Genomic DNA, 17213 nt, shown 5'->3' with positions numbered 1-17213 from the left:
TGTCACCCCCCACCTCACAGCTGTTTGTCCCCCCCACCTCAGTCACTGCCCTCCTCTAGAGCTGTATGCCCCCCATTGCTGTATACCCCTTTCCTCAGTAATATATATTCCCCCAGTAATGTGTTTGTCCTCAGCCTCTCTTGTGATGTATATACAGCAGTGTTAGTGTGCTCTATGTGCAGTCATGTCTGTTAGACAAAATGATTTTTTATTCAAAGAAAAAAAGTCCATAAATAAACGTTTCGACCTAATTTGGTCTTCTTCTGAAAGGACTTATCCTATGGACCGATGGAGATGCAGGGTAAAATTGTGATCTTTCTGTATGAGATCCTCCTATATAGATCCACTGTATCAAATAGACCTGTTATGTTGAAAAAACTCAATGTGGATTATATTAATTATTTCTATCGGACGTCTTGCTGAGAAATGACTTCACCAAGTCTTTAGATCAATCAGCTCTTCGCCACGGTATCATCATAAATGTAAAGATCAATTGCCTATGAGATCATTCAGTGATATACATTCAGAGTGCCGTCCTATAATTGGCCAAAATGGATATCTGAAATGAGGTCGGATTTAGACAATACTAGACAAGAGGAGGAAATCCCTCACGGTTATATTGCAAGGTAGACATATGTGTGTAGGAAACGCTCCGTGGGGCCTCACTGACTAAATAGGCAGTGGATCTATATAGGAGGATCTCATACAGAAAGATCACAATTTTACCCTGCATCTCCATCGGTCCATAGGATAAGTCCTTTCAGAAGAAGACCGAATTAGGTCGAAACGTTTATTTATGGACTTTTTTTCTTTGAATAAAAAATCATTTTGAACATTATATACGTTTGAGTCTCTTACTGGGGTAACTAAGAGTGCCGGAGTTCTTTCCTATATATAACTATTTTTCTCCAGAGCACCTAATTGGTGAAGCAGGGTCCTACCTTATTTGATGTCTGTTAGACAAGCCGGGAGGTGAGTGAGGCTGTTGCCGGCTTCCCAATATTAGAAATATATATACAGGATAAATATATAAAAATAATGTGTGTGTGTGTGTGTGTGTGTGCGCATGTGTGATGTGTATCTATGCATGTCAGAGTACATGACTGTGTCTAGATTTATGTCTATTTATGTGTTTTTGTGAATTTCTATTTAAATAAGTATGCCTGTATGTGTATGTATCTGTGCATATCTATGTGTGGATGGGGCCCACTAAGACTCTTTCGCCCAGGGCCCACAAAAACCTGGAGCCGGCCCTGAACATGGGAAAGACAAAGGAGCATTCCAAGGCCATCAGAGACAAGATCGTGGAGGGTCACAAGGCTGGCAAGGGGTACAAAACCCTTTCCAATGAGTTGGGCCTACCTGTCTACACTGTTGGGAGCATCATCCGGACGTGGAAGGCTTATGGAACTACTGTTAGCCTTCCACGGCCTGGACAGCCTTTGAAAGTTTCCACCCGTGCCGAGGCCAGGCTTGTCCGAAGAGTCAAGGCTAACCCAAGGACAACAAGGAAGGAGCTCCGGGAAGATCTCATGGCAGTGGGGACATTGGTTTCAGTCAATACCATAAGTAACGTACTCCACCGCAATGGTCTCCGTTCCAGACGAGCCCGTAAGGTACCTTTACTTTCAAAGCGTCATGTCAAGGCTCATCTACAGTTTGCTCATGATCACTTGGAGGACTCTGAGACAGACTGGTTCAAGGTTCTCTGGTCTGATGAGACCAAGGTCGAGATCTTTGGTGCCAACCACACACGTGACGTTTGGAGACTGGATGGCACTGCATACGACCCCAAGAATACAATCCCTACAGTCAAGCATGGTGGTGGCAGCATCATGCTGTGGGGCTGTTTCTCAGCCAAGGGGCCTGGCCATCTGGTCCGCATCCATGGGAAGATGGATAGCACGGCCTACCTGGAGATTTTGGCCAAGAACCTCCGCTCCTCCATCAAGGATCTTAAGATGGGTCGTCATTTCATCTTCCAACAAGACAACGACCCAAAGCACACAGCCAAGAAAACCAAGGCCTGGTTCAAGAGGGAAAAAATCAAGGTGTTGCAGTGGCCTAGTCAGTCTCCTGACGTTAACCCAATTGAAAACTTGTGGAAGGAGCTCAAGATTAAAGTCCACATGAGACACCCAAAGAACCTAGATAACTTGGAGAAGATCTGCATGGAGGAGTGGGCCAAGATAACTCCAGAGACCTGTGCCGGCCTGATCAGGTCTTATAAAAGACGATTATTAGCTGTAATTGCAAACAAGGGTTATTCCACAAAATATTAAACCTAGGGGTTGAATAATAATTGACCCACACTTTTATGTTTAAAATTTATTAAAATTTAACTGAGCAACATAACTTGTTGGTTTGTAAGATTTATGCATCTGTTAATAAATCCTGCTCTTGTTTGAAGTTTGCTCTAACTTATTTGCATCTTATCAAACCTGCTAAATCTGCAGGGGGTTGAAGACTACTTGTAGGCACTGTATATATGTGTATATATATATATATATATATATATATATATACACACACACAGTAGTGACCAAAAGTTTGGACACACCTTCTCATTTCTAGAGCAACTATTAAGAGGAGACTTTGTGCAGCAGGCCTTCATGGTAAAATAGCTGCTAGGAAACCACTGCTAAGGACAGGCAACAAGCAGAAGAGACTTGTTTGGGGTAAAGAACACAAGGAATGGACATTAGACCAGTGGAAATCTGTGCTTTGGTCTGAGGAGTCCAAATTTGAGATCTTTGGATCCAACCACCGTGTCTTTGTAGAGAAGGTGAACGGATGGACTCTACATGGCTGGTTCCCACCGTGAAGCATGGAGGAGGAGGGGTGATGTGTGGGGGGGGGGCTTTGCTGGTGACACTGTTAGGGATTTATTCAAAATTGAAGGCATACAGAACCAGCATGGCTACCACAGCATCTTGCAGCGGCGTGCTATTCCATCCGGTTTGCGTTTAGTTGGACCATCATTTATTTTTCAACAGGACAATGACCCCAAACACCTCCAGGCTGTGTAAGGGCTATTTGACTAAGAAGGAGAGTGATGAGGGGCTACGCCAGATGACCTGGCCTCCACAGTCACCAGACCTGAACCCAATCGAGATGGTTTGGGATGAGCTGGACCGCAGAGTGAAGGCAAAAGGGCCAACAAGTGCTAAGCATCTCTGGGAACTCCTTCAAGACTGTTGGAAAACCATTTCCGGTGACTACCTCTTGAAGCTCATCAAGAGAATGCCAAGAGTGTGCAAAGCCGTAATCAAAGCAAAAAGTGGCTACTTTGAAGAACCTAGAATATAAGACATACAGTCAGGGCCAGAAATATTTGGACAGTGACACAAGTTTTGTTATTTTAGCTGTTTACAAAAACATGTTCAGAAATACAATTATATATATAATATGGGCTGAAAGTGCACACTCCCAGCTGCAATATGAGAGTTTTCACATCCAAATCGGAGAAAGGGTTTAGGAATCATAGCTCTGTAATGCATAGCCTCCTCTTTTTCAAGGGACCAAAAGTAATTGGACAAGGGACTCTAAGGGCTGCAATTAACTCTGAAGGCGTCTCCCTCGTTAACCTGTAATCAATGAAGTAGTTAAAAGGTCTGGGGTTGATTACAGGTGTGTGGTTTTGCATTTGGAAGCTGTTGCTGTGACCAGACAACATGCGGTCTAAGGAACTCTCAATTGAGGTGAAGCAGAACATCCTGAGGCTGAAAAAAAAGAAAAAATCCATCAGAGAGATAGCAGACATACTTGGAGTAGCAAAATCAACAGTCGGGTACATTCTGAGAAAAAAGGAATTGACTGGTGAGCTTGGGAACTCAAAAAGGCCTGGGCGTCCACGGATGACAACAGTGGTGGATGATCGCCGCATACTTTCTTTGGTGAAGAAGAACCCGTTCACAACATCAACTGAAGTCCAGAACACTCTCAGTGAAGTAGGTGTATCTGTCTCTAAGTCAACAGTAAAGAGAAGACTCCATGAAAGTAAATACAAAGGGTTCACATCTAGATGCAAACCATTCATCAATTCCAAAAATAGACAGGCCAGAGTTACATTTGCTGAAAAACACCTCATGAAGCCAGCTCAGTTCTGGAAAAGTATTCTATGGACAGATGAGACCAAGATCAACCTGTACCAGAATGATGGGAAGAAAAAAGTTTGGAGAAGAAAGGGAACGGCACATGATCCAAGGCACACCACATCCTCTGTAAAACATGGTGGAGGCAACGTGATGGCATGGGCATGCATGGCTTTCAATGGCACTGGGTCACTTGTGTTTATTGATGACATAACAGCAGACAAGAGTAGCCGGATGAATTCTGAAGTGTACCGGGATATACTTTCAGCCCAGATTCAGCCAAATGCCGCAAAGTTGATCGGACGGCGCTTCATAGTACAGATGGACAATGACCCCAAGCATACAGCCAAAGCTACCCAGGAGTTCATGAGTGCAAAAAAGTGGAACATTCTGCAATGGCCAAGTCAATCACCAGATCTTAACCCAATTGAGCATGAATTTCACTTGCTCAAATCCAGACTTAAGATGGAAAGACCCACAAACAAGCAAGACCTGAAGGCTGCGGCTGTAAAGGCCTGGCAAAGCATTAAGAAGGAGGAAACCCAGCGTTTGGTGATGTCCATGGGTTCCAGACTTAAGGCAGTGATTGCCTCCAAAGGATTCGCAACAAAATATTGAAAATAAAAATATTTTGTTTGGGTTTGGTTTATTTGTCCAATTACTTTTGACCTCCTAAAATGTGGAGTGTTTGTAAAGAAATGTGACAATTCCTACAATTTCTATCAGATATTTTTGTTCAAACCATTAAATTAAACGTTACAATCTGCACTTGAATTCTGTTGTAGAGGTTTCATTTCAAATCCAATGTGGTGGCATGCAGAGCCCAACTCGCCAAAATTGTGTCACTGTCCAAAGATTTCTGGACCTAACTGTATTTTCAGTTGTTTCACACTTTTTTGTTAAGTATTTCATTCCACATGTGGTAATTCATAGTTTTGATGCCTTCAATGTGAATATACAATTTTCAGAGTCCTGAAAATAAAGAACACTCTTTGAATGATGTGTGTCCAAACTTTTGGTCTGTGCTGTATATATGTGGATCCCACATGGATATGCTATAAATGTAGTACAATATTGGATGAGGCCTGTAAGGCTGATGATCAGGCTATCGAGCATTCATAAGCCCGTGTAAATCAGAGGGTTTTCACTAGAAAGTGAACTTTCGTCACCGTGACCGGGTAAATCATTGCGCTCCGTCTGTCGTTATCTGTGACCCGCGGACTGTGACCCGTCACCTGGAAACACCGACAACCGAGTGTAACGGATCAGAGATCAACGTACAAAGTCACCCGCCATATACTGTATATACACAATAAATGCAATCATATGCACTAGAAATATAGACAAATACAGGCAGATGATTGCGGTCCCCAATGTGGGATGGCAGCGAATGGAACCATCGACTCTCCAACGCAACACCCGGAACTTAACTTCAGCTCCGCTCAGCTTTTCTACAGATCGCATCATCCACCAATTAAGTTGCTCAAGACCTCTGCTTGCTCACAGCCTATAGGAACCTTGTTTTCCTTTGGCGCAGACTTAATACTTTCAATGGCAGCAAAGAGAGCACACTATCAGGCATGGATGGCTACAGGTGCAGTATATGCAGTCCCAGCGGACCCCCTTCATCTACAAATGTTCCTCTTCACCTTCCAAGAGCCCGCTCATCACTAGTTACGAGTACCGAGCACCCGAGCATGGTAGTGCCCGCTCATCACTAGTTACAAGTACTGAGCACCCGAGCATGGTAGTGCCCACTCATCACTAGTTACGAGTACTGTGAGCACCCGAGCATGGTAGTGCCCGCTCATCACTAGTTACAAGTACTGAGCACCCGAGCATGGTAGTGCCCGCTCATCACTAGTTACCAGTACTGAGCACCCGAGCATGGTAGTGCCCACTCATCACTAGTTACAAGTACTGAGCACCCGAGCATGGTAGTGCCCACTCATCACTAGTTACGAGTACTGTGAGCACCCGAGCATGGTAGTGCCCGCTCATCACTAGTTACAAGTACTGAGCACCCGAGCATGGTAGTGCCCGCTCATCACTAGTTACAAGTACTGAGCACCCGAGCATGGTAGTGCCCGCTCATCACTAGTTACAAGTACTGAGCACCCGAGCATGGTAGTGCCCACTCATCACTAGTTACGAGTACTGAGCACCCGAGCATGGTAGTGCCCGCTCATCACTAGTTACGAGTACTGAGCACCCGAGCATGGTAGTGCCCACTCATCACTAGTTACGAGTACTGAGCACCCGAGCATGGTAGTGCCCACTCATCACTAGTTACGAGTACTGAGCACCCGAGCATGGTAGTGCCCACTCATCACTAGTTACGAGTACTGTGAGCACCCGAGCATGGTAGTGCCCGCTCATCACTAGTTACAAGTACTGAGCACCCGAGCATGGTAGTGCCCGCTCATCACTAGTTACAAGTACTGAGCACCCGAGCATGGTAGTGCCCACTCATCACTAGTTACGAGTACTGAGCACCCGAGCATGGTAGTGCCCGCTCATCACTAGTTACGAGTACTGAGCACCCGAGCATGGTAGTGCCCGCTCATCACTAGTTACAAGTACTGAGCACCCGAGCATGGTAGTGCCCGCTCATCACTAGTTACAAGTACTGAGCACCCGAGCATGGTAGTGCCCACTCATCACTAGTTACGAGTACTGAGCACCCGAGCATGGTAGTGCCCGCTCATCACTAGTTACCAGTACCGAGCACCCGAGCATGGTAGTGCCCGCTCATCACTAGTTACAAGTACTGAGCACCCGAGCATGGTAGTGCCCGCTCATCACTAGTTACGAGTACTGAGCACCCGAGCATGGTAGTGCCCGCTCATCACTAGTTACAAGTACTGAGCACCCGAGCATGGTAGTGCCCGCTCATCACTAGTTACAAGTACTGAGCACCCGAGCATGGTAGTGCCCACTCATCACTAGTTACGAGTACTGAGCACCCGAGCATGGTAGTGCCCGCTCATCACTAGTTACCAGTACCGATCACCAGAGCATGGTAGTGCCCGCTCATCACTAGTTACAAGTACTGAGCACCCGAGCATGGTAGTGCCCGCTCATCACTAGTTACGAGTACTGAGCACCCGAGCATGGTAGTGCCCACTCATCACTAGTTACGAGTACTGAGCACCCGAGCATGGTAGTGCTCGCTCATCACTAGTTACGAGTACCGAGCACCCGAGCATGGTAGTGCCCGCTCACCACTAGTTACGAGTACTGAGCACCCGAGCATGGTAGTGCTCGCTCATCACTAGTTACGAGTACAGAGCACCCGAGCATGGTAGTGCCCGCTCATCACTAGTTACAAGTACTGAGCACCCGAGCATGGTAGTGCCCGCTCATCACTAGTTACGAGTACTGAGCACCCGAGCATGGTAGTGCCCACTCATCACTAGTTACGAGTACTGAGCACCCGAGCATGGTAGTGCTCGCTCATCACTAGTTACGAGTACAGAGCACCCGAGCATGGTAGTGCCCGCTCATCACTAGTTACAAGTACTGAGCACCCGAGCATGGTAGTGCCCGCTCATCACTAGTTACGAGTACTGAGCACCCGAGCATGGTAGTGCCCACTCATCACTAGTTACGAGTACTGAGCACCCGAGCATGGTAGTGCCCGCTCATCACTAGTTACCAGTACCGAGCACCCGAGCATGGTAGTGCCCGCTCATCACTAGTTACGAGTACTGAGCACCCGAGCATGGTAGTGCCCACTCATCACTAGTTACGAGTACTGAGCACCCGAGCATGGTAGTGCCCGCTCATCACTAGTTACCAGTACCGAGCACCCGAGCATGGTAGTGCCCGCTCATCACTAGTTACGAGTACCGAGCACCCGAGCATGGTAGTGCCCGCTCATCACTAGTTACGAGTACTGAGCACCCGAGCATGGTAGTGCCCGCTCATCACTAGTTACCAGTACCGAGCACCCGAGCATGGTAGTGCCCGCTCATCACTAGTTACCAGTACCGAGCACCCGAGCATGGTAGTGCCCGCTCATCACTAGTTACGAGTACTGAGCACCCGAGCATGGTAGTGCCCGCTTATCACTAGTTACGAGTACTGAGCACCCGAGCATGGTAGTGCCCGCTCATCACTAGTTACCAGTACTGAGCACCCGAGCATGGTACTGCCCGCTCATCACTAGTTACGAGTACTGAGCACCCGAGCATGGTAGTGCCCGCTCATCACTAGTTACGAGTACCGAGCACCCGAGCATGGTAGTGCCCGCTCATCACTAGTTACGAGTACTGAGCACCTGAGCATGGTAGTGCCCGCTCATCACTAGTTACGAGTACTGAGCACCTGAGCATGGTAGTGCCCGCTCATCACTAGTTACGAGTACTGAGCACCTGAGCATGGTAGTGCCCGCTCATCACTAGTTACGAGTACTGAGCACCCGAGCATGGTAGTGCTCGCTCATCACTAGTTACCAGTACTGACCACCCGAGCATGGTAGTGCCCGCTCATCACTAGGTACGAGCACCCGAGCATGGTAGTGCCTGCTCATCACTAGTTACCAGTACTGAGCACCTGAGCATGGTAGTGCCCGCTCATCACTAGTTACGAGTACTGAGCACCCGAGCATGGTAGAGCCCGCTCATCACTAGTTACGAGTACTGAGCACCTGAGCATGGTAGTGCCCGCTCATCACTAGTTACGAGTACTGAGCACCTGAGCATGGTAGTGCCCGCTCATCACTAGTTACAAGTACTGAGCACCCGAGCATGGTAGTGCCCGCTCATCACTAGTTACCAGTACTGAGCACCCGAGCATGGTAGTGCCCGCTCATCACTAGTTACCAGTACTGAGCACCCGAGCATGGTAGTGCCCACTCATCACTAGTTACCAGTACCGAGCACCTGAGCATGGTAGTGCTCGCTCATCACTAGTTACCAGTACTGAGCACCCGAGCATGGTAGTGCCCGCTCATCACTAGTTATGAGTACTGAGCACCCGAGTATGGTAGTGCCCGCTCATCACTAGTTACGAGTACTGAGCACCCGAGCATGGTAGTGTCCGCTCATCACTAGTTACGAGTACTGAGCACCTGAGCATGGTAGTGCCCGCTCATCCCTAGTTACCAGTACTGAGCACCTGAGCATGGTAGTGCACGCTCATCACTAGTTACCAGTACTGAGCACCTGAGTATGGTAGTGCTCGCTCATCACTAGTTACCAGTACTGAGCACCTGAGCATGGTAGTGCCCGCTCATCACTAGTTACGAGTACCGAGCACCCGAGCATGGTAGTGCCCGCTCATCAATAGTTACCAGTACAGAGCACCCGAGCATGGTAGTGCCCGCTCATCACTAGTTACCAGTACTGAGCACCCGAGCATGGTAGTGCCCGCTCATCACTAGTTACGAGTACCGAGCACCCGAGCATGGTAGTGCCCGCTCATCACTAGGGCGGCCACATTTATGTTCGTTATGATGCCATGTACCAGAGGCTTTTTCTATGACGAAAGAGGAATTCAGCAACACGAACATGCAGACTTCTCTATTTGGATACGTATAACACCCGGGACATAAGATTAAAATGTCATGTTGGCGTATGTTAGCATCTACGCATTTCAGGTGATGCAGCACCCTTCATCATGATTAAGGCTATGTGCGCACGTTGCGTATTTGCAAGCAGTTACGCTGCGATCTGCACCGCAGCGTAACTGCATGCGTCCTGCGTCCCCAGCATAATCTATGAAGATTATGCAGGAGATGTCCGCACGTGGCATATTAGAGCTGCTGCCCGAAGCGCGCGTTCTAAGAAGTGACATGTCACTAACTGCGGCAACACTTGAAACGCGTAGATGCTAACATACGCCAACATTTCCTCTCTTTCTTCCGAGCCGTGGCACAGCCGACCTTCCACGCTCCAGTAGCAGAGGATGGATCACGGCGAGCTGGAAACTGTCTACGGGTCTTTTTCAATGCAACGTGTGTCGTGGCCAATGTCCCTGTGTAGACTCAGCTTTATGGTGGGATCAGACGGTCATCTTTCATGGCCCACTTTATAGCTATACCTTCAGGTCGGGATATCCTGCGTCCAGTCCGGGCACTATATGCAGAGATCCCGCAGCAGGTCCAGGCACTATATGCAGAGATCCCGCGGCCGGTCTGGGCACTATATGCAGAGATCCCGTGGCCGGTCTGGGCACTATATGTAGAGATCCCGTGGCCGGTCTGGGGACTATATGCAGAGATCCCGTGGCCGATTCGGGCACCATATGCAGAGATCCCGCGGCCGATTCTGGCACCATATGCAGAGATCCCGTGGCCGGTTCGGGCACCATATGCAGAGATCCCGTGGCCGATTCGGGCACCATATGCAGATATCCCGTGGCCGATTCGGGCACCATATGGAGAGATCCCGCGGCCGGTTCGGGCACCATATGCAGAGATCCCGTAGTCGGTCTGGGCACTATATGCAGAGATCCCGCGGCCGGTTCGGGCACCATATGCAGAGATCCCGCGGCCGGTTCGGGCACCATATGCAGAGATCCCGTGGCCGGTCTGGGCACTATATGCAGAGATCCCGTGGCCGGTCTGGGCACTATATGCAGAGATCCCGCGGCCGGTCTGGGCACTATATGCAGAGATCCCGTAGCCGATTCGGGCACCATATGCAGAGATCCCGCGGCCGGTTCGGGCACCATATGCAGAGATCCCGCGGCCGGTTCGGGCACCATATGCAGAGATCCCGTGGCCGGTCTGGGCACTATATGCAGAGATCCCGCGGCCGGTCTGGGCACTATATGCAGAGATCCCGTAGCCGATTCGGGCACCATATGCAGAGATCCCGCGGCCGGTTCGGGCACCATATGCAGGGATCCCGCGGCCGGTTCGGGCACCATATGCAGAGATCCCGTGGCCGGTCTGGGCACTATATGCAGAGATCCCATAGCCGGATATATATATGGACAGTGATATATATGGACAGTGAAAGACGGCAGTCTGAACAGGACCTAAGGGCATAAATGCAAATCATACTTGAACATTTGCAGATTCATCATGAAAAAAGTGCTGACAATAAGATTCCAGTTCCCAATTTTCACAGGCCCTGTAGTAAACATAAATGACAACTCTTGGTTGCTATGGACAATCTATGCATTGTATAGTGGGCTGTCCATAGCAACCAATAGGGCTGCTGCTTTTACTATAGGTGAGTTTTGGACAGTTACTGAATGTCTGTGCAGTGATTGCCTCATCCTTTGTACCAGAGCATTGTATAACTTATAGTTTTTCATTGTAATAGTTGCCATGTCATTAAAAACAGACCTTCCTTAGCAACCAATCAGCATGCAGCTTTAATATTCCCAGGCAAGGATAAATATTGAAAGTAGCATTCTAATTGGCAGTGGGAATATAGAAGCCGGCATCTGATTGGTTGTTATAACCGCTGTACTTTGTGCTTGTAGCGGTTTTCACGTTCGCGGCCCAGTGCACAGTAGTGACAGCAGGAGCTGCAGCAGCTTTTGGCCCTTGTCGGCTTCCATACACCCTGCTCCCTCCGCCTCCTCCTGCTGTCAGCGGCTTCCCCTCCCAGCTCTCACCAGATACAGGGGCGCGTAGATCTTCAGGGACTCCTCCATGGCGCCCTGTGTGATCTGCAGGTAGGAGATGACGCAGGACGGGTTCCATGTGTGCCCGATCTCATAGCAGCTATGCGGAATGGACTTGCTGTGCGCCGCCATGTTTCCTGGTGGTGGAGAAGGAGGAGTGTGGAGGAGGGGCGGCGGCGTCGTCCCCACTGGAAGGAGAGTAAAGGTCTCCCCCGCCGCCGGGGTTACTCCCGTACAAAGGCCTGGCTGGCTCAGGACGGCGGGGACGCGCACGGTGGAGGAGGCCGGGCACCAGCGGAGGGGAACAGCAGGGGCCGGAGACGTGCGGCTTCTACAGACCCGGACTAGTGTGAACTGTGCTCTACTGAGCGGTCATGTGGCACAACTTTGGTGCAGACCAGCCCCCCAACATCATTGCATACCACCCCGAACATCAGTACATACATTCCCCAACATCACTCCAGACCCCCCCAACATCAGTGCAGACCCCCCCAACATTACTCCAGACACCCCCCCGCCAACATCACTCCAGACCCCCCCAACATCAGTGCAGAACCCCCCAACATTACTCCAGACACCCCCCCCGCCAACATCACTCCAGACCCCCCAACATCAGTGCAGACCCCCCAACATTACTCCAGACACCCCCCCCCGCCAACATCACTCCAGACCCCCCAACATCAGTGGAGACCCCCCCCCGCCAACATCACTCCAGACCCCCCCATCATCACTCCAGACCCCCCCATCATCACTCCAGACCCCCCCAACATCAGTGCAGACCCCCCCAACATCAGTGCAGACCCCCTCATCATCACTCCAGAACCCCCCCAACATCAGTGCAGAACCCCCCCATCATCACTCCAGAACCCCCCCAACATCAGTGCAGACCCCCCCCATCATCACTCCAGATCCCCCCCCCGCCAACATCAGTGCAGAACCCGCCATCATCACTCTAGACCCCCCCTGCCAACATCAGTGCAGACCCCCCATCATTACTCCAGACCCCCCCAACATCAGTGCAGACCCCCCCATCATTACTCCAGACCCCCCCGCCAACATCAGTGCAGACCCCCCATCATCACTCCAGACCCCCCAACATCAGTGCAGACCCCCCATCATCACTCCAGACCCCCCAATATCAGTGTAGACCCCCTCATCATCACTCCAGACCCCCCAACATCAGTGCTGACCCCCCCAACATCAGTACAGAACCACCCATCATCACTCTAGACCCCCCCTGCCAACATCAGTGCAGACCCCCCATCATCACTCCAGCCCCCCCTGCCAACATCAGTGCAGACCCCCCATCATCACTCCAGACGCCCCCAACATCAGTGCAGACCCCCCAATATCAGTGTAGACCCCCTCATCATCACTCCAGACCCCCCCAACATCAGTGCTGACCCCCCCAACATCAGTACAGAACCACCCATCATCACTCCAGACCCCCCCCAACATCAGTACAGAACCCCCCATCATCACTCCAGACCCCCCCCCTGCCAACATCAGTGCAGACCCCCCATCATTACTCCAGACCCCCCCAACATCAGTGCAGACCCCCCCATCATCACTCCAGACCCCCCCAACATCAGTGCAGACCCCCCCATCATCACTCCAGACCCCCCAATATCAGTGTAGACCCCCTCATCATCACTCCAGACCCCCCAACATCAGTACAGAACCCCCCATCATCACTCCAGACCCCCCAATATCAGTGTAGACCCCCTCATCATCACTCCAGACCCCCCCCAACATCAGTACAGAACCCCCCATCATCACTCCAGACCCCCCCAATATCAGTATAGACCCCCTCATCATCACTCCAGACCCCCCAATATCAGTGTAGACCCCTCATCATCACTCCAGACCCCCCCAACATCAGTACAGAACCCCCCATCATCACTCCAGCCCCCCCTGCCAACATCAGTGAAGACCCCCCCATCATCACTCCAGACGCCCCCAACATCAGTGCAGTCCCCCCATCATCACTAGACCCCCCCCCCCAACATCAGTGCAGACCACCCCATCATCACTCCAGACTCCCCACCCAATATCAGTGTAGACCCCCATCATCCCTCCAGACCCCCCCATCATCACTCCAGACCCCCCCAACATCAGTGCAGTCCCCCCATCATCACTCCAGACCCCCCCCCCCAACATCAGTGCAGACCACCCCAACATCAGTGTAGACCCTCCATCATCACTCCAGACCCCCCCCCCCAACATCAGTGCAGACCTTCCCATCATCACTCCAGGTTCCCCCCAACATCAGTGCAGACCACCCCAACATTGTGCAGGCCTTCCCCCAATCATCAGTGCAGACCCCCTCCCCAACATCAGTGCAGACCCCCCATCATCACTCCAGCCCCCCCCCTTCCAACATCAGTGCAGACCACCCCAACATTGTGCAGGCCTTCCTCCAAACATCAGTGCAGACCCTTCATCATCAGTACAGATATCCCCCAACACCAGTGCAGGCCACCCCTGTCATCCGAGCAGACATTCCCCATCGTCAGTGCAGACCCCCAACAACAGTGCAGATCTCTCCCCCCCCCCCCCAACATGCGCTCCGCTAGTCACAGCAGTGTCCTGCAGCAGATGTAGCGCGGCCCCCGCACTGTCGCAGTAGTCATCATTCTCCCGCTTTCCTCCAGTTCTTATGGCAGTCGTTTTTCGCCTCCGCACAGCGTGCATCTTTTGTTCCCCAGTAGTCAGAGCAGTCCCGTCTGCAGCAGGCCATGTTCACACACTGCATATTTTCTAACCACAAAGATGCAGCTTTTTTGGACCCAAAAAAACGCACCCGCAGCAAAAATGCATCAAAAACGCATGCGCTTCTGCTGCCTTTTTCCCGCATTTTGCACAATGCGTTTTTTAAGTCAAATCTATTGACTGGAAGACTGGAAAAACGCAGAAAGAAGTGACATCTGCATCTTCAAAAGCGCAGCCAACAAAAGGTGCCCAGTGTGGACAGCAAAAGAGGAATCCCATAGACTCTGCTGGGAGAGGGAAATGCATGCATATAGGTGCAGCTTTGTGACCTCAAAAACGCAGCAAAAGATGCCCTGTGTGAACATCGCCTCACACGTGCACCTTTCCTATATTACTCCAGTCGTTGCAGCAGCCCGCCTAGCATAGTAGCCAGCCCACAGAGCAGCCAAACATCTACAAAACTACCCCCCCCCCCCCGTATCCACAGTTGGCATCCTAGTAATCACAGACCCCTCTCACTTCTGTATAACACCTCTACAGTATGTTATACAGGATCCACCATTCACAATAGTTGATGCCACAGCTCACCTCCTCCTCTTCTACACTGACTGATAAAACCTCTATATACAGCAGAAAACACAGGATCCACCACTCACAATAGGGGATGTCACAGCTCACCTCCTCCTCTATAATGACTGATAACATCTCTATATACAGTAGATAACACAGGATCCACCATTCACAATAGTTGATGTCACAGCTCACCTCCTCCTCTTCTACACTGACTGATAAAACCTCTATATACAGCAGAAAACACAGGATCCACCACTCACAATAGGGGATGTCACAGCTCACCTCCTCCTCTATAATGACTGATAACATCTCTATATACAGTAGAAAACACAGGATCCACCATTCACAATAGTTGATGTCACAGCTCACCTCCTCCTCTTCTACACTGACTGATAAAACCTCTATATACAGCAGAAAACACAGGATCCACCACTCACAATAGGGAATGTCACAGCTCACCTCCTCCTCTATAATGACTGATAACATCTCTATATACAGTAGATAACACAGGATCCACCATTCACAATAGTTGATGTCACAGCTCACCTCCTCTTCTACACTGACTGATAAAACCTCTATATACAGCAGAAAACACAGGATCCACCACTCACAATAGGAGATGTCACAGCTCACCTCCTCTTCTACAATGACTGATAAAACCTCTATATACAGCAGAAAACACAGGATCCACCACTCACAATAGGGGATGTCACAGCTCACCACCTCCTCCTCTATACTGACTGATAAAACCTCTATATACAGCAGAAAACACAGGATCCACCACTCACAATAGCTGATATCACAGCTCACCTCCTCTATAATGACTGATACCACCCCTATATACAGTAGATAACACAGGATCCACCACTCACAATAGCTGATATCACAGCTCACCTCCTCCTCTATAATGACTGATACCACCCCTATATACAGTAGATAACACAGGATCCACCACTCACAATAGGTGATGTCACAGCTCACCTTCTCCCTTACAATGACTGATAACGCCTCTATATACAGTAGATAACCATTCAAAATAGGTGATGTCACAGCTCACCTTCTCTCGTACAATGACTGATAACACCTCTATATACTGTCGATAACGCAGGATCCACCACTCACAATAGGTGATGTCACAGCTCACTTCCTCCTCCCATACAATGACTGATAACACCTCTATATACAGTAGCTAATACAGGATCCCCCATTCACAGTAGGTGGTATCACAGCTTACCTCCTCCCCTCTCCTGTACAACAGCCTCTGCACAAGTTATAGAGGATATATACTCCCATAGATCTCAGCGAACATCTCCAGGCTTTTGTTTCTTGTCCGTGTATCTGCTGGTCAGGCAGATTGCCCACCTTTCTGATCATATATACAAAAAATTGAATAAAATATTCTACATAAAAAAATAATATTTTATCAAATTACTGTTTTAATTTCATCAGTTTAAGCCTTAAAAGACTCTTCCCCCCCCCCCCCATTAAAGTTAATGGGCTGAGCTGCAGTACCAGACTCGGCCTGTGCACCAAAGGGGCGCAGTGTGTATGACCTCCAGTTATAAGGCCATAATGATTCTGGATTTCCTTTTGTACAATTTCTTTTCATCCGTGATAAATGTACCCTGCGGTGACCGGGCGTGTGCCCAAGCTGCCGCGCTCCCCTCTGCGCTGCGGATCGCCTCGCTGCGGTGCCTGGCCACACGGCATAGTGACCAGCAGGAGACGAGAAGCCAAAGTGATAATTTTTTTAGAAATCGCCAAGAAGCATCCTATCACCCGTCCACGTCACACTGTCATTATTCGGCGCCCCGCCCGGCTGTAGACGGTGCACGCATTGCTTCTTAGTTGCTTAGTAGGACGTTCCGACAAAAAATAAATTGCTGCGACTCGTCGCTCGTTTCGGCTGCCCATGAGTCGCCTCTGACTCCAAAAAGTCCAAGCGGCGGAGTCTGATTCTTACAGACATTTTTTGTCTTTGCACTTTAGTTTTTTTCCTCTCCTTTTTCCAAGAGCCGTAACTTTTTTTTATTTTTCGATCCTTCCAGCCGTACGAGGGCTTGTTTTTTTTTGTATCATTTTGTGTACATATTGCTTTGTATTGCTTTTTTTTGGGGGAGAAGTGCGGCCACCAAGAGGACTTTACAGAACCAGTATGGCTGTCAATGAGCCTTTAGCTGTCTATGGTAACACATGTGCCCCCTTACATTACAGAAGGGCACCTGCAACGTTTCAGATCCTGGTACATGA

The 17213-nt window shown here is 49.8% G+C and overlaps 1 protein-coding gene across 1 annotated transcript in view; it reads right to left on the bottom strand.

Moving 5' to 3' along the window:
* The window catches only part of TMEM135 (transmembrane protein 135), a 518807-nt gene extending 506902 nt beyond the window's left edge, over nucleotides 1-11905 (bottom strand). Inside the window, exon 1 of the mRNA XM_075337557.1 lies at nucleotides 11670-11905. Within this exon, the coding sequence (XP_075193672.1) occupies nucleotides 11670-11810 (141 nt within the window). The 5' untranslated portion in view covers nucleotides 11811-11905. The remainder of the gene's footprint in view (nucleotides 1-11669) is intronic.
* Between the last annotated feature and the right edge of the window lie 5308 nt (nucleotides 11906-17213).

Source organism: Anomaloglossus baeobatrachus, chromosome 2 (assembly GCF_048569485.1).
Source record: "Anomaloglossus baeobatrachus isolate aAnoBae1 chromosome 2, aAnoBae1.hap1, whole genome shotgun sequence".
In the NCBI taxonomy this organism is placed as follows: Eukaryota; Metazoa; Chordata; class Amphibia; order Anura; family Aromobatidae; genus Anomaloglossus; species Anomaloglossus baeobatrachus.
The sequence above is the reverse complement of the archived record's forward strand: the minus strand, read 5'-3'. Positions and strand labels throughout refer to the sequence as shown.